This window comes from Pseudorca crassidens, chromosome 12 (assembly GCF_039906515.1).
Source record: "Pseudorca crassidens isolate mPseCra1 chromosome 12, mPseCra1.hap1, whole genome shotgun sequence".
NCBI classification, from domain to species: Eukaryota; Metazoa; Chordata; class Mammalia; order Artiodactyla; family Delphinidae; genus Pseudorca; species Pseudorca crassidens.
In genome coordinates, this window is record NC_090307.1 from 72,895,975 (window position 1) to 72,914,679 (window position 18,705).

The following is an 18,705-nucleotide window of genomic DNA, read 5'->3' on the forward strand; positions in this document are numbered from 1 at the left end:
GAGTCTATTTCTGTTTTGTAAATAAGCTCATTTGTATCATTTTTTTAGATTCCACATATAAGTGATATCATATATTTGTCTTTGTCTGGCTTACTTCACTTACTATGATAATCTCTAGGTCCACCCATGTTGCTGCAAATGGCATTATTTCATTCTTTTGTATGACTGAGCAATATTCCATTGTGTGTGTGTGTGTGTGTGTGTGTGTGTGTGTGTGTGTATGTATGTATGTATATATACATACATACATACACACACACACACACACACACACACACCCCACATCTTCTTAATCCATTCACCTGTCGATGGACATTTAGGTTACTTCCATGTCTTGGCTATTGTAAACAGTGCTGCCATGAATACTGGGGTGCATGTATCTTTTCAAATTATATTTTTCTCCAGAAGGAAAACACTTTTTTAATGAAGAAGCAATTCAGCAATGTTGGCATAACCAAAGGATCTGGGCTTAATCATCCAAGGTTAATTCAGGAGAACATGTCTGAAGGTTCAAATACCATGCCAGATGCAAGTATGGTAGGTGCAAGGAAACAGAAGCCAGACACACAAATCTGAGGCAGAGTCAGAAAATAAACCAAGGACTCTAGTTTGGTAGATTTCTTTTGATGTTTTGTTTTAGTAAGGTCCAGAAATTAATGCCACAATGCCAGGATAGAACAGGTGGACTGTTAGTGAACCAAAGGCAAACGTTTCTGCCTAAACACACAAACTCTAGGAAAACTAAACCTTCATGGAATCGTTATCCTTGAAAACAAGTGTAATGAAACCTAAGTCTATGTTCTGGGGACCTATAAAGCAAGCTGACACCTCGTTAAGCAAACGCTGATTCTATGGGAGTTTTCTATGAACTGTAATAATCTGACAATACAGAAAATTCCGGTTTCTTGCACAAATGATGCTCTGAACCACAATTCTGGCTTTAGTAAGTGCCTCGTATCTCATAAACTCCAACTTGAACAACAGAAAAGGTTAATTCTTAGTAGGCAAAGAAACAGCCTCAAGCATCCCTGGCTGTAATTCACTTTCTATTATCAGTTAAGACCACTAATTAAAGAACATGCAGTCAAGTATCAATTGGCTCTAGACAGGATGTCCTGATGTGCAGAGCAAATGCCACCCCTAATCCTGGCAGTCAGGTTGTCCAGGGAACCTGAGCAGGCAGAGGCCCAAGTTCAAGGTGAAAAGTCCCTACTACAGCAGAACAGAAGCTTCGCCATCAATGATGAACATTCACTAACCGTGTAGTCCTCCCTTTCTGCTTTGGTCGTTACAAAGCTCACAGCTGAACGTGTAGCCTAAATACACAGAACCCTAAGAGCAAGCCCTTTGGGTCCACAGCTGTCATGGTCCCCACTTTCCTGCCTCCCGTTTTTCCCACTACCATTCCCATGAGACGGTCTAGTAAAGTCACTAAGGGCCTCTGCCTTGACCAATCAAGGATCTCTCTTTTTGCCCTTAGCTTCCTGACATCCCAGCAGCATCCAGCTCCGTGGTCCCCTCCTGCCTCCTTGAAGGCTTTCTTCTCTGACTTCTGGGATCTACACCGTCCAGGGGTTCGCCACACTGGCTCCTTTTCTTCAGTTTCCTTTGGTAATTCTTCCTCCTCGGCTATACTCCTAAATACTGGAGTGCCTCAGGCACAGTACTGGGGCACCCCTTTTTCATCCGTTACATATTCTCCTTAGGTGAAGCTATTCAGTCCCATAGTTTCAAACACCAATTATATTCCAATGACTAAGACTGGATCTGCAGGACTCACTTCTCACCCAGAGCTCCAGCGTCTAAATATTTAATCACCTACTGGACATTTCCACATCCTCTCTCCCCTAGCCAGTCATGCTCTTCCCCTAGTCTTCTTTATCACAGAAATGATAAAACCATCCTCCCAGCTGCTTAAGCCAAAAAAATGGAATAATCATCATTGATTCTGCTCTCTTGCTCACACCCCTGTCCCCACCACCCCCTACATCCAATTCATCAACCAGTCACGTTGGCTTCATATTCAAAATGATCACAAACCAGGGTCCTCCTTCAGGTAATAGTGAACTAAACTCTAACAACAATTCTGGACATAGAAAAAACCCAACTGCACTGGACCACGGGAGAGTGACCAAAAGTACAGAGATAATGGAAAAGGGGCATCAAACAGAAGCTGGAAGGTAAGAGAGGATATTCCTGAAAATGAAGAGCCAGAGCAGAGCTCCAAAATTTTATGTACAAACCTCTCAAAATCTCCGGTGGACCCCATAATGACAGGTGAGCATGACAGACCCACAGCAGTCCAGCTAAGGTTAAAAGAACTGAACAAGATTCAGTTGCTACCCACTGTATGAGAAGACAGAGCATCAAGTCTGAGTAAGCCAAATTAACTGCTGAGACAAAAAAAATCAATACCCTTTGGAGAAACAGAGTTTAGAGTATCTACAATATCAATGGACAAGATATAATCTAAAATTACTCTATCTATGAAGAAACAGAGAAATGTGGCTCATATGCAAGAGAACAGACCATCAGTGAAGACCAATCCAAGATGATTCTGATGGAATTATCAGACAAGGATTTTAAAGGAGCCGTTATAACTATACTAAAAGATGTACAGAAAATATGCATGTAATGAATAAGAAGATAGGAAATAGCAGAAAAATAATAACTATGAAAAGGACCACATGGAAATCTTCTCTGAAAAAAAATTCAATGGATGGACATAATAACAGACTAGAGTTGGCAAAAGCATCAATGAATTTGAAGACAGCTCCATAAAAATTATCTAATCTGAAGAAAAGAAAGAAAAAAAATTCGGGGGGCAGGGAATGGAACAGGGAGAATCAGTGGTATCTAGGATAATATCGAAAGATCAAACCTCGTTATGAATGGAATTCTAGAGAGAGGAAAAAAAGAGACTGGGGTAGAAATAAAGTTTTATAATGGCCCAAATTTTACCAGATTTGGTGAAACATATAAATTGACAGATTCAAGAAACTAAGTGAAAGCCACAAAGGATAAACACAATATCTGAAATTACTCCACTAAAATGCACCTCCTCAGAAGTCAGCCTTTGACCCAGCAATTTAAGGTGGCCACCAAATCACAATACGTCACATTGAGTTGCGGGTCTGTTTTGAATCACTGCATAGCAGTTATCATTTCCTGATACATTTCCTATTCATTTATTACTGGTTTATTGTCTGTTTCAACAAAAATAGGAGCTCAAAGAGAGCACAGACTTTGTCCATCCAAACAATGCTTCCCAGCATTAGTGTTTGATAAATACTGGTTGCATGAGTGAAGAAAAGTCTGTGTAGTAACTTTACCTCTGGTCTTATATTTTCTGTTTTCCGTGATTTATTATTAAATCTAGGTGTGATATAAATATTTTTATAAGCTGCGTCTAAATCTAACTGGAACAAGGAAGTGTATAAACCAACACACCGAGCAGTGGCTACGTGTCAGGTGCTGTTCTGGTGTGTTGCATACACACATGACAACCCTAAGGACAGACACTGCTATCACCCTAACTTTTAGATGAGGAAACCCAGATAGAGTGAAGCAACAAGACTCCTTGCCCAACTTCAGGCAGCTAATCACCAGCAGTGTCCAAATCCAAATCCAGATGGTCTCAGTTTAGAGCTGGAACTCTTTACCACCATGTTACAGCATATACCTAAGCAGCATATTACAGATATTACAGTTTAGAAAGCAACTGTCCATCTGGCATCCCATTTGAGACTCTCAGCTAGCCTGTGAAATAGCAGGAGATGATTACTAACCTCATTTCATAGATAAGGTAACAGATGCTCAAATATTAAGTCCCCATTCTATGAGCTCAAGTACAGGACAGTGTCCTGGTTCACACTTGTAAGCTCTGAGTCTGACACAAGGTAGAGGCTTCAGGGTTTGCTCAGTGACCAGCACCATATCCCACAGCAAGTGAGAGGGCAGAGCACAGCTGCACCTAGATCCTAGCTGGGCCTGCTGTCTAGGAGTCAAACAACGGTCAAGTGAAAATACTGATGACGTGCACACACCAGCAGCGAGCATATATTAAGTATCCCACGGGCATTACAGGCAACAGACAGTGTAAGAATCAGAGAAGCAAAGCCATCACGGAAGACCGGGACGACTGTACAGACAGGCTTTACTGGAGAATACAGAAACTGACCTTGGCCTTAAACGAAGCAAGGCTTTCCACAAGCCGAGAAAGGGAAACAGCATCCTAGGCTGGGGGAAGGACATAAGGAAAGTAATAAAAAGAAGAACTGGGCTCGGTGGGTTCAGGTAATATTGGTTACTGGAAGGTCTACGTGAGAAGGTAGTGAAAGATAAAGAGGGAAAGGTAAGTGATAACTAACGCAGAGATATGTGAGTGTTGGAAGAAGCAATTAGGACTTCAGACCACAGGAAAATGGGTAACCACTAAGCGCCTGGGGACACAGAAAAACGGAAGTACAATGGACAACATACACATTGCAAGATATCTGACAACAGAGTTTTCTAGGGATCAGGATTATAAAACTAGAAATTAAAGAATCCACCAGGCTGGTGAAACCAAGGAGTCAGAATTACTGATAACTTCCATCTTGGAGGCTGTACTGACTTACACAACTGTATCTGAAACTCCAAGTTGGATGGTATTGTCAATTAAAGAACACAAAGCAAGTTGCTGAGGAGCCCTGAAGCATTTTCCTCCCAGGGGATAACCTGATAGGCCAGATCCATCACACCAGGCCAGGAGAGAGGAGAGAAGAGCTGAGGAACAAGCCAACGAAGAGAAACTCCGATGTCTGAAGTTCAAATGGAAACACATCAGCAGTAGTCACCACCATAGTGGCCAGAAGTGCTTAAGAAATAACTACGTAGGTTGCCCATCTGTTTCATCTACTAAACGAGATTGCTTTCTCTTTGACAAAGCAGCTGAGTACATGCTGAAATTGGAGAGAAGCTTTTAAGAACACAGGAAAGAAAAAAAATTTTTTGACACATCAAGCTGTGAGTCTCGTCCAGATAAAATGCCTGATTCAGACTGAAATAATAAAGTCACTTCATATTCAGTGGAAGACTTTGGGATTTAGATAACTTTTTTTTTCACATGATGCTACATGTGCATCATCATTTGATCATTCTTCCCGGAAATACATTAATATAATTTTTAAATGTAGAAAAATGTCATTTTCATGTATATCAATAAACCAGGAAAAAAGGGAATATTCTTCCAATTTTCAAAGATACAAAGATTACTAATATCAGCCCTAATTATGCCATGCTTTCTTTGGACCATTTCAAATGTTTTAGGGTAAAGACAGATCATGCTAATAATATTAGCATATGTCATTTCTTAAATATATTTCAATTAATATATTCTCTAATTTCAATTTTAATTTCCTCTTTGACCCTTAAATTATTTAGAAGTTATTTGTTTCCAGGCAGCTAAGGATTTCTTACTTAACACTGTTATTAAATTTGAGCTTAAGTCCACTGTGGTCAGAGAACATACTCTGAACAATTTCAATCTTGAAATTTGTAGAAAGTTTTCTTTAGGGTCCAGCATATGATCTATTTTGGTAAATGTTTCATATGTACTTTAAAGAATGCAAAACTCTGTTTCTGCTGGGTCAATTAGGTCAAGTTTATTCATCACTTTATTAAGATCTTCTATATCCTTACTAATTTTTTGCCTGTTTCTTCTACAAGTTCTTGAAGTATGTGGGTATCCCACTAGGGTTGTAGAATTATTTTGTTTTGGATCTTCCTGCCAATTTTTGCTTTAAATATTTTAAACTTCTGTTATTTGTAAGATACAGATGCTGACTCCTCAATCATTATGAAATAATCTCTCTTTATCTCAAAGCAGCATTGCCATGTACTTTGTCTGATATTAGTATAGCTATACCAGCTTTGCTTCAGTTAGTGTGTATATTACATATCCTCTTCCATCCTTCTGTTTAAAGTATACCACTTCTTTAAAAATTGAATCACTATACTGTACACCTGTAACTTATATAATATTGTACAGCAACTATAGGTTAATCAAAAAATAAAATATCTTAAAATACATAAATAAAGCATCTCACTTATAAGCAGTATATCACATGGTTTTGGTTATTTATCCAGTCTGACAAACTTAGTCTTTTACTGGGAGTATTTAGTCCATTTATATTAAATGTAATCATCAATATTTATATAGATGAATTTATAGTTACCACCTTACTCTTTATTTTCAATTTGACCTCCTACTTTATGTCCATCTTTTATTCTCTTTTTTTTTTTGGATTAATACAATGTTGTTTTATTCCACATCTCCTCTCTTTTAACATACACATTTTATTCTTTTAAAAGTTACCTTAGAGATTACAATATGCATCCTTTACAAGTCAATGCAAATTATTATTTTTACTATCCCCAATAATCCTAGAATCTTAAGATACTTTAACTTTATTAACCCCTCTCCTGCCTTTTGTGCTACTCTCATACATTTTAGTTTTACACACACTTTAAACTCTAAAAACATATTATAGTTTTGTATGGTCAACATTCATATATTTCACATACATATTTACTCTTTATGATATCTTTCATTCCTTCCTGCATTTCCATCTGGGGTAATTTCCCTTCTGCTTACAGTAGCTCCCTTTAGTATTTATGGTAATGCAGTTTCACTACTGACAAATTCTCTTGGTTTTTGTCTGAAAATATCTTTATTTCACCTTCATTTTTGAAGGAAGTTTTGTCTGAGGAAAGAATTCTAGGTTGGCAGCTTTTTTCTCTGATTACTTGAAAGATGGCCATTTCATTGTCTGTCTTTCTTTTTTCTTAATCATTTATTTTAATATGTCACAGTCGTTTTGTTCATATTACTGCCCCTTTAAAAATGAGGTGTCTTTTTCTAACCTCTGGTTGCTTTTAAAATTTTCTCTCTGTCACAGGTTTCCAGAGTCTTATATTGATGTGCAAAGATACGTTTCCTCTGTACTCATCCTGCTTGGGGTGTTCTAAGTTTTTTGAATCTGTAAGCTGCTGACTTTCACCATTTTGTAATATTCCTAGTATTATATCTTCAAATACTGCTTCTGTACCATTCTCTCTCTTCCTTTCTGGGAGTCCAACTTTACATGTGTTAGACCTTTTAGGTATGCCTCACATGTCTCTAATGCCCTTATTTCTTTTTTATATTCTTTTTTCTCTGTATTTCAGTTTGAGATGACCTACTGACCTGCCTCCCTATTCGTTAATCCTGTCTCGCACTGTGACAATCTGCTATTGGTTCTAACCACTAGGTTCTAATTTCAAATACTTTATGTTCTAGAATATCTGTTTGGTTTTCCACAATACATTCAAATTATGCTGAAACTCTCTATTCCTCCATCTAATTATTTTGTCCATCTTTTTCTCTATTGTCTGGAACATATTTACAGTTATTTTTAGGTACTTGTCAACTAACTCCAATATCTGATTCATCTGTGGGTCTGCTTCTATTGCCTTGTTTATAAGTCATGTGATCTTGCTTCTTAGGTGGAAAATCATTTTTTACTGTATGGTGAAGATTGGAGAGTCTCTATATATTGTTATTTTCTACCTGCAAAAGAGACAGAGAGCTCCCCTTATTCTCTGTTGCACAGGTAGGGAGGGAGTTCATCACCCAACAGGGGGTTGAGCTGGGCTGGTCTGCCCTGCCATTTGCGTAGGACTCAGTCTGCCTCTGGTTGGTCCCTGTTCTAAGGCCTGGGTCTCCATGGAGTTCAATGAGACCTCTGTCTCCTCAGCACTGGATTCAGTTCTGCCCTTAAGAAGTCTTCAGGATAGCTCTTTGGCCCCCCGGCCCACTCAAGCTTCAAAACTTGGCATGTGTCTTGAGCACGGGACTCATCATGTTTTGGGGGCTCCTCCAGCTTCATTGTTTTTTTTTTTTTAATATGTTTGATGTTATAAGTTTTTAATTGTTTTGCAGGGGGCGGGAGGGTGAGGGTTTGTCTGCACCACACGGCTATGGGATCCTAGTTCCCTGACCAGGGACTGAACCCAGGCCCTTGGCAGCGAGAGCACGGAGTTCTAACCACTGGACCGCCACGGAATTCCCAGCTTCATCTGTTTTTTACTCCAGATCCAGAAACCTCTTCTGGTTTTTCTGTCTCCCAGAAGCAGCCTCCTGCCAGGGGCCAAAGCTGGATTCTCACCTGCCCACCACACCTGGACCAGCCGCCACCCCAGGTGGTAAGTGGTTATGGGTCTTCAGTGGGGTTTTCATCTCTTGCCTGTTCCGTTTTCGGATTCCTGCCACAACAGGTGTACATTTCAATACTATTTAATACCGCAAGGCTGTGGGAGGTTTCAATGTGTCTTCCAGAAGCTCTTGGCCTGCCTCTTCAGATCCCCTCCCAATGTCCTGCTGGGAAAACCAGCTGTGTGTTTGAGGCCACCCTTTCCCACCAAGTCTCCAATTTGTCACTCTAGTAATGTGTGACCATAAACCTTTGCTAGTTTCTCTTTCACCCAGTAGCAGCCCCCTGCCTCGGCTTCTGTGTCCAGAATCAGCGTGCTTCTGCAGAAAATAAAATGGCTGGTAATGCTCAGTGCACCTCTGAATGATTCTTCCTCCTCTGGAATCTGAGTCCAACTATTCCTCACTGATTCCAGAACACTACAGAGCTTTAAAAATATGATTTTTATAGTTGTTCTCAGCATCTCTAAAACTATATCTTGTAGTACTAATTACTTCTGACGAATCTCTAAGATATCTAGTAGTCTTAATATTTCCCAAAGTACAGTTTAAATATGCTTTTGAAATAAAAGCATTGATAAAACAGTCACTTCTTACCTCTTCATAAAACTTCACCTGAGGTACAGCTTCATTAATTTCATTCAAACAAAAATCTTTAAATAGCAAGAAACCTAAAGAAAAAGAATAAAAAATTTCAGGGTGGGCGATGAATGTAAATTTTATCCCACAGGGTGTTTTCAAATTCATTTGTTTCAACCTCTTCCTCCCCTACCCTTAAAATAAAAAAGGGGGTTTCAAGAGGCTACTTAACGCCTAAAAGGAAATAATCCAGGTAAAGTTAAGAGAATCACACCCCTGGTGCCCTGCTTTGAGGCTCCTTCTCTCTTGGCAGCCCCCCTCCCACTTTTAAAAACTGCACAATTAACAGTGCTAGTGTTTAGCACCACTTAGTGCTACTGGGCACCAGAACAAGTGGAAGATTAACCAAAGAAATCAGAGATACAGGTAATACAGAAGTTGGTAAGAGTCACCATGGAGCTAATAAATGCTACGCCACAGAAACAGAACTACAACTCCCTTAAGAAAAACAAAAGAAGTACTTTCCTAACCTTTCTAGGCTTTTCTCTCACCACTTATTAGCTCAAGTCCCTCCAAGTCCCTACCAAATACCTCGTGCCAGAGCAGATCACCCATTCCCAGATCCACGCCTCATCTTCAAGCAATCAGTACCTTCTGCCCAGGATACCACCCCCATTGCACAGTGCCTGCTACACAGTGGGAGGCCAACAAATATGTGTTGAAAGAATGTTTGTTCGCATGGCCCTTCCAACATGCCTCTGCCAAAGTGCTCACCCAGGTTAATTATCTGATTACAAGTCTCCCACCCCAGGACCAAACCCAGTGGCCAGCTCAATGCCTTGCACCTAGTCAAGCCTCAGTGAATGAATGAAGCTGGAGAGGACAAGCTGACACCAGACTGAGGGCAGAGATACTGGGAGATTACGAAAAGTCAAAAGCAATGAGAAGGTCCAAACAATTAAAGGATTGTTAGGAGAGACAGAAGTCACAGGAAAAAAAAAAAAGTGAAGAAAGACTCACAAAAAGTCTAAAATGTTGGGCAAAGGTAGATCAGAACTCCCCAGGTAGGACAGGAAGGAAGCTGCTTTGAAAAGATTTTCATTCAAGTTAACGTAAGAGTTATATAACTTGAGCCTGTCTGTTGTTGCCCCATAAATTCCCCTCCGTGCTTCCAGGAACATGACCTTTGAAAACGGTAAATGTTTGTTCAGTGGAACTGGAAGAAAGGTATTTGGACTACTTGGTTAGATTGGCAAGACCAGACTAACAGGGGCTGGGTGCACAGCTCCAGCAGCAGCACGGCCGTGCTCATACTGTCAAGGGACTGCAGCAGGGCCAACATACGGAGGGAGTAGGGAATTCAAGAAGCAGACGAGTAGGAAGAACTGAAGATGTGAATCTCTACCGATGTGCATGTTAATATTTTTATTTTAAATAAGAGAAAGGTTGACTTTTTGTTCTCATTCATTTCAAAGTAATTTCCAATTTCCCTTGTCATTTCTTCTTTGGCTCATGAGTCATTCAGGAATGTGTAGTTTAATTTCCAGATATTTGGGGTTTTTTTTTTTTCAGGTATTTTTGGGATATTGATTTCTGTTTAATTCTGTTGTGGTCAGAGAACACATTCAGTAGGACTTCCAATGTTTTTAAATTTATTGAAACTTGGTTTTGGCCCCAAACTTGGTCCCTCTAGGTGAATGTTTCAAGGGTACTTGAAAAAAAAAAAGAGAAACAGTATATAGGGTGGAGTGTTTCATTAAATAAAGTAAAAAAGCAATTAGGCCAAGTTGGTTGATAGGCCTGTTCGGGTGCTCTAAATCTTACTGACTGTCTATTTATTCTCTCCATTATCAGTGGAGGACTGTTGAAATCTCCACTTGTAAACTGGAAGGGAGAGGAAAGAAAGAAGGAGGAGGATGAAGAAAGGGAGATGAATGAATAAACATCCAACTTAATATGTTGTTTACCTACTTCTTTAATGCAATTACCATCATCAATGTGTAAGATAAGCCAAAGAATTATTTGGAACATCATATAGGGGGAAAAAACAGTATTTTCCTCGTGTCTGTACATAAACTGAAGCATTACTTTCTATCACAGCAGCTGTTAAAATGGGGCAGCCAGAAGAAAGATATTTTGCCTTTTGGATACATCCTAGATCGTTGTGTTCCAGGCTGAATGCAATTTACCTTCATTAGACTTAAATTACATTAAAAAAAAAATGAAGCATTACTCAGATTAGAACAAAAGCTAAAGGGCAAAAATAAGGAAATAATTTGCCTAACTGGTTCACTTCATCAGTGCGATTTCTCCAGATTTCAAAGAATAAAAAGTAGTGAGCCAACACCTACTTACTAGGTAACTGTGGAATGTGTTTACCCTTGTTTCTATATTTGAACCACTGCAAACTGCCTGAATAGTGATTAACTTCCGAGTGTATGTAACATCCAGGAAAGGCAAACTATCCCAATTTGCCACTAAAATATTTTGCAAAAATTGGTAGAAAGAATTGTACTATCTTTTATAAGAGATCAATTAAGAACTTTTGAAAGCATTAAATATACGTTGTTTCTATGGGAAATTGAAATATAACCACCTGAAAAATGAAAAAGAGGGAAAGAAGAATATGAAAAAAATCTTCTAAGAAATAATACCTGTCCTAGGTTTTACCAAGGAGATTCAAACACTGGGAAGGAGGATAGACTGCATAACTGCTAAAAGTTCCTACCAAAATTTACTCATTTGACAAAGCATTTACTGAGTATCTACTAAGAGTCACCGTGCTATATGCTGGTGAAGACAGAGTTTTTCCCATAAGAGACTTATGGGTTTGTGTAAGGGGCAGACAACAAAGTAGTAAACAAATGAAATAACTGTAATTTATGGGAAATTATATAAAGTAATTAAATATGATGCTGAGATCAATGATAAAACAGAATGTCAATAAGACCTCTCTGAGCTGTGGGATAAACAAAGTACAAAGCATTTCAGATTAGAAAAGGCCAGAATGCCTAATCTCACACCTTCTATTCAATATTGTGAGGTCTTAGCCAGTGCAATAAGAAAAGGAAATAAAACTTACTAAAATTGAAAAGGAAGAATTAAAACTAATTTTATCCCTAGACAACGTGATTAACTATATAACAAATCCTATCTACAAAATAACTACTAGAATATATAAGTGAATTTAGGAAGATCCATAAATGACCATAAAATACAAGGTCATTAGCTAAAAGAATCAATGACATTAGATACACTCACATCACACAGTTTTAAGATGGAATTTTGAAACAAGTCCATTTGCAATAACATAAAAAAAGAACCAATACTTAAGAATAAATAAATAAGAGATATACAATGCCACTAAGTGGAAAACTATATAATATGACTGAAAGATGTTAAAGAAGATCTAAATAAATGGAAAGATATAGTCAGTTCATGGATTGGAAGACTCAGTATTGCAGATGTTAATTCTCCCCAAATTGATCTATGGAGTCAATGCAATCCTAATGATAATCCCCATCGGCTTTTTAAAGAAACTGACAAGCTGATTCTAAAATGTATATGGAAAGGCGAAAAACCTGGAATACCCAAAACATCTTGAGAAAGAAGCAAAAGGTTCAAGGACTTACACTGCTTAATTTCAGGACTCATTATACAGCCATGGTAATCAACACAGTGTGGTACTGGCATAAGACTAAATCATGAAACAGAATAGAGGATCCAGAAATACACTTATATGTGCTCAACCTATTTTCTACAAAGATAGCAAAGCAATTTATTAGGAAAAGGAAGTCTTTTCAACAAATGGTGCTAGAAAATACTTATATCCAAATGGGAAAAGAAAAAAAGAAAGAAACAAATCTGAAAAAGGCCTATATCCCGTTTATGTATACATTAAAAAAAAAACCTCTTACAAATCAATTTTTAAAACGAAACAACCCAATAAAAGAATGGGCAAAAAATGTGAACACTTCACAAAGGAAGAAATATGACTAGCCAATAAGCACATTAAAAGGGCTCAATACCATTGGTCATCATGCAAATATAAATTAAATCACTTTGAGATACCACTTCATAACCACTAGAAGGGCAGAGTTCAGAAGACTGACAATATCAAATTTTGGCAACCAGAAGCTTCGTTCGCTGAGAAGCATATATTATGTCTTGGACTCCTCGTGCCTCTGAATCAACAGGCAAAGAGGGGAGTTACTGTGCTGGCTGGGATGATTGATGGGCTGTGACTCTACAATGGAGGGAAGGGGAAAGAAGGAAGAAGGGAGGAGAAGAATAAAGGAAAGAAGGGGAAGCTCTTCCTTAGCATCAAATACCAACCAAAAACTACAGAAGGAATGATGGAGTTAGAAAATCAACAGGTGCCAAAACCCGGCGGCAAAAGTTTGATACGGAACAAAATTATTTACACAGTCTCAAAAGTAATCTCCCATAAATTACTCATTACTTACAAAGGGAAAGCAAAGACAGGCCACAGATTTGGAGAAAATATTTGCAATATACATATCTGATAGAGAACCTGTATCCAAAGTATACAAAGAATTCTCAAAACTCGATGATGAGAATATAAACAACCCAGTATTTTAAAAAATTGAGCAGAAGATTTGAATATTTTCACCAAAGATGATATATAAATGTAAAATAAGCACATGAAAAGATGTCCAACATTGTTAGTCATTAGGAAAATGCAAATTAAAAACACAGTGAGATATCACTATATACTTCTTAGAATAGCCAAAAAAAAGAGAGAGAGACAATGAATGCCATTGCTGACGAGCAAAGGATGTGGAGTAACTGGAACTCTCCTAGACTGCTAGTAGGAATGCAGGCTCATTGGAAAACATCTCTTTAAAGTTAAAATATCCATTTCCCATTCAACCCAAATAATCACACTCCTAGGTATTTACCCAATAGGAATGAAAATTTATGTTCACACAAAAATCTGAACACGGCTATTTGTAGTAGCTTCATATATAATATCAAAAAACTGGGTATAACCCAAATGTTCTTCAATTGATGGCTAGGTAAACTGTGACGTACCCATACGATGGAACACTACTCAACAAGACAAAGGCATGAACTACTGATACATCCACTATACGTGAATCTCCAATGCACTGTGCTAAGTGAAAGAAACCAGACCCAAAGGCTACATGCTAAATGAGTCCACTTATGTGTCATTCTGGAAAAGGAGGAACCACAGGAACAACTAGATCAGTGGTTGCCAGGGGTTGGGGTGGGGTGTGGCGGTCAGCCATAAAGGGTACTAGAACATTTGTGGAGGTGATGAATCACTCTGTATCTTGACTTTGGTAGTCGTTATACAACTTTATGAATTTGTCAAAACTCACAGAATTGTACATTGTAGATGGTGAGTTTTATTTAAATTATACCTCAATAAACCTGACTCTTCCTGCCACCCCACCAAAAAAAAAAAAAAAAAACTGGTGCTAAAGAAGAAAGAAAAATAAGATTAGGTACATACAACTAAGCCAGGAACAAGGCTCAAAAGATGTTCCTGAACAGTGGCTTTAAGTCGATCACAAATTGGGATCTAAAATTTCCAGAAGCTAATGCCTGATCACTTAACATGGTTGTCAGTCTCTACAGGATGTTCTTCATAAAGCACGAGTTTGTATGGAAGATAAAATCATTCACACACAGAGGCATGGGACTAAAATAAGTAATTACAAAGGTTCTGGGTAATGCAGAGGCTGGAAACAGCTACTCTGACACACTGAGGATACACAATGGTCTTTACAAGTGAAAACAAAGGAAATCTGAAATGATAACTAGAAAAGCAAACTCAAAAATACAGAAAGCAAGCATACAGATGTAAACACGGAAAACTTCCACAGGGCACCATGCCCCTCCTAGATGAATAATACTAACTTAAATTCCCACTGAATGATTCTCCCTTTCATTTCTTCCAAGTCCCAAGAGGAATAAATAAATATAAATCAAAACGAATAATTAGTTAATTACTTTTACCTACTTCATGCAAACCTTAAATATATTTTTTTATTTGACTCTGCTTATCAAACTAGAACTTTCACTTCCTGACTTAAAACCTTACAGAATAAAATTAGTAACAAAATGTAGTTGAGGAATATTGTAAATAGGTCTTCTAAATATCCAATTTATCTACCCCACCTCCAATTGAAATTCAGCACATCTCATAATTAATGAGATCACTCATTTAGAGAATGGAGAGATTTGGGGCCCTGAATATTAAGTCTAGTAGACAAAAGCACAAATGGTAATGAACGTGGCCAAAGAAAAATTCACAGAATGTTCCAAGCAATTGGCTCTTACTTCAAAAGGGAACAAAGGAAATTGGGACTGGGAGGAAAATGTGAAAATTCAGTGGCAAGAAAAGTATATCTAAACCCTTGCAATAGTTGGATTACTTTCAGCCTTTACCAACATTATGAAATGACGGAAAAGAAAAAAATTTCTGGCTATGCACCATGCCAATACTCTTTCCAGACTGGGGTCAATTGTTTTCATTTATAACAGTTTAATGCACATCTAATAGTAAACAAACAAAATGACAAAATAAAGTGAGATTTAAAATAACTTAAAATAGAAGTATTATTCCAACAATCCACCTGATTTATATTTCCCAAAGACGTCTCAAAGAACAATGATTAAAGCTGGCAGTATGGAAATTAGGGTATGTGTGTACATCACAGATTAAACATGGCCAGGACAAAGTGGGGAGGGTGTGTAAAACACACTGGGTTTAACCATAATTTTAACAAGGAAGAAACAGAATAACAATCAACCAATTAATGCATGGGTGTTCACTTGGTGGTAATTCATGACGCTATGCACTTGAACTTGAGCACTTTTCCATACATATATTCCATTAAAGGTTTACTTAAAACAAAAGAGAATCAACCAATAAGTTTTTTGTTTGTTTGGTTTTGGGTTTTTTTTGGCTGCATTGGGTCTTCGTTGCTGCGCGCGGGCTTTCTCTAGTTGCGGCGAGCGGGGGCTACTCCTCATTGCGGTGCACAGGCTTCTCGTTGCAGTGGCTTCTCTTGTTGCAGAGCACGGGCTGTAGGCACACGGGCTTCCGTAGTTATGGCTCACGGGCTCTAGAGTGCAGGCTCAGTACTTGTGCACGGGCTTAGTTGCTTCTTGGCATGTGGGGTCTTCCCGGACCAGGGATCGAACCCGTGTCCCCTGCATCGGCAGATGGATTCTTAACCACTGTGCCATCAGGGAAGCCCAACCAATAAGCATTTATGTCATGGTGCTACAAGTGTAAATAAAGGGGTTCTCAGAGCAACTGCAATCTGATTGGAGGTACTGATAGACATACATAAAAGATAATACCTAACTGCGTTGCATTAGTTAACTGCCATACTTGCTTTGCAGGGAGAGATGCATTGCTTCCTAGATCACGGCACGGCCACCTCAACATTCGTCCAGTCTCCTTTCCCATTCATCCTGCGTGCTGCTGCCTAGATCTGACCATGCTGCTCCCTTGCTTTTGAACTCATCATTGCACAGAACACTGGATGAGACCCAGCCTCTAACATCTGCACTGCAATGCACGCCCCGCTCTGCCCCACACCTCCCCAGAGCTACAGCGCTCACCTGCCCAGCACGGCCGGACGCAAGCGCAGGTCACTCAACACGCCTCTGTGCCTTCACACACGCTCCTCACTCCACCTGAAACAGACTCCCCTTCTCAGCACCAGCTCCCTTCTTGCCAACCACCTCTCTACCCGCTTCCCCACCCCCACCCTTCTCATCCCCTCCAGACTTGACCTGGTTAACACCCACTTTACCTTCAGGACCTCAACTGAGCATCACGTAACGCAGTAAAATTCGAAGAGCTCCCCAGCCCAGCCAGGTGGAGGAGCTATCCCTCTTCTGTGCTCCCACGGCCCTGGGTCCTTAGTGCTTTCAAGGCCACTAACTCGCAACTATCTCTTTTCATCTTATGAATGGACAAAATGGCTCAAAGTTGTAAAAATAAATTAAAAAGGTATAAAATGAAAAGTTTCCTTCTGGTCCATGTCCTTCATCTTCCCAGTAGCGCACCCACCACCATCACCCCCAAGGTAATGGCTATTACTGGTTCCTTGTGTCTTTTCAGGGAAGTGATGTGTGTTACTTCTTGGCCAGGTGCTAAGAAATCCGTGTGATTCCTTCACCCAGCTCGATGTAGGAAACTCTGCAGTCCTAGGGACACCAGCGCCACAACATGGCAAGAGCTTGGCACATGGAGGGGGGCCTCCCGCTAACCCTGCACCGCTACGGATGAGAGAGACACTCTCATGTGTGGGTCTCTGTTATAGGCACTGCGTTACCTCCTAACACAGCACAAAGGCAGGAGCAAAGACGAACTCTTATTTCCTACCATACTGTTTCCGTCAGCCTGTTTTTCATAACTTGAGACCGTGGAGATCTTTCTATACTAGTCACGAAGAGCTACCTGGCCGCTCCTTACCGCTGCATTATTCCAGCGGATGGAATGTCAGAAGTTACGTAACTTGTTCCCTAATGGTGAACATTTGGGCTGCAGGAAATATTTTGCTTTTACAAAATTGCTGCAATAAATAACCCTCTCCGTACATCATTTCTCATGTGTTCAAGCCTATTTGTAGGATACGTTCCTCCGAGTGAAACTCCTGAGCCAAAGGTTATATAGACTTTCTGGTATTTTAATAGACCTGGCCAAATTAGCCCCATCCGACCAGTACCTGTTCATACACCCACCGGCAATGCATCAGCTCCTGTTTTTAAACCCATGGCCATACCAAAAGTGTGTTATTAAACTTCCGGATCTTGTGACAATTTGAAAGATTAAGAAAAATAATAATAGTTCAGAGTAATTTGCGCTTTGCCAATCTTTAATCAAGTTGAAAATCTTTTCATATGTTTAAGGTTCCATTTTCACCCTGGGTTACAGGTCTTTGCTCACGAGCACGTCCAGGGCCTTCTGTATTGAGGTTTGCTACTCGGCACCGCTGCTCAAGGAATCCTTCGGGCCCTCCACCTCTTGGGTACTGGTCCTGTCGGCGTGATCAATGTGTCCATTTCTTGTTCCTTGTCTGTTCCTGGCGTTCAATGGCAGTACTTCTAGTATCTCCCCATTAAATGTGACGCCGGCCTTGGGAATACACAGCGGCATAGTGTTAAGAAAGGCTGCACCTCTAACGATGTCACCGGTTGTTTACTCAGGGGCTCTGGGAGGGAAATGGCCGCTCGTGTGGGGTTTTCTCTCTAATCCTCAGCACAATGGCCAGTTCTCAATCGGCTCAATAAACGTTTGATAAATTTACTAAGGGAAGATCAGTACGGCTCGCGCTATAGTCACAGATGGTTCCGGGAAGAAGTGAAGTACAGGCCAGGTGTGGAGAGATTAATGGGCTACAGAGCCGAGAGAAAGAACAAGTGGCCATAGACAGGAAATTTCCATGGAGATAAGGAAGGAGTGAGGCTCTGAATCTGGACACAGCACGTTCCTATGGGGAAAAGGTGGAAGGAATGCTTTATCCCACCACCGAGGCTTGAATGGGCGGGGGGAGATGGGCTTCATCCGGCAGGCGGAGGGATCCGTCTAGAAGAATCCCAGTGCTAGGTATTTCTCAGTTACACAATGCTTCGCGTGTGCTCAGAGCTTCGGAATGCCAAAGAGCCTGCTGGGGAATAGTTTTTAATATAAGTGGGCAATTGTTTCATGAAAAGTTAAACTCAGCTCTCAGATCCGGGGCGGAGGATTTTAGAGCGGGGCCTCTTTCTTCTCAACACGGCAAAGCTGAATCCTTCTTCCTTCCTCTTCCTTGGAATGCTCATCTGCCACCGCGTCTGTCCCCAGATGACCCTTTCATCCTCATCCCCTCCCTGGAGCCGACCCA

The 18,705-nt window shown here is 39.9% G+C and overlaps 1 protein-coding gene across 5 annotated transcripts in view; it reads right to left on the reverse strand.

Annotated features, from left to right (window-relative positions):
- GRK3 (G protein-coupled receptor kinase 3) overlaps window positions 1-18,705 on the reverse strand; it is a 123,249-nt gene that overhangs the window by 59,602 nt on the left and 44,942 nt on the right. For 2 of the 5 annotated variants that reach the window (XM_067700415.1, XM_067700417.1), the window contains one exon: window positions 8,831-8,904. The exons of 2 other annotated variants lie outside the window; for them this stretch is intronic. In XM_067700415.1, the coding sequence (XP_067556516.1) occupies window positions 8,831-8,904 (74 nt within the window). Of the gene's footprint in view, window positions 1-8,189; window positions 8,330-8,830; window positions 8,905-18,705 lie in introns of those variants that run through there. One more of the 5 variants, XM_067700418.1, reaches the window with a different exon arrangement.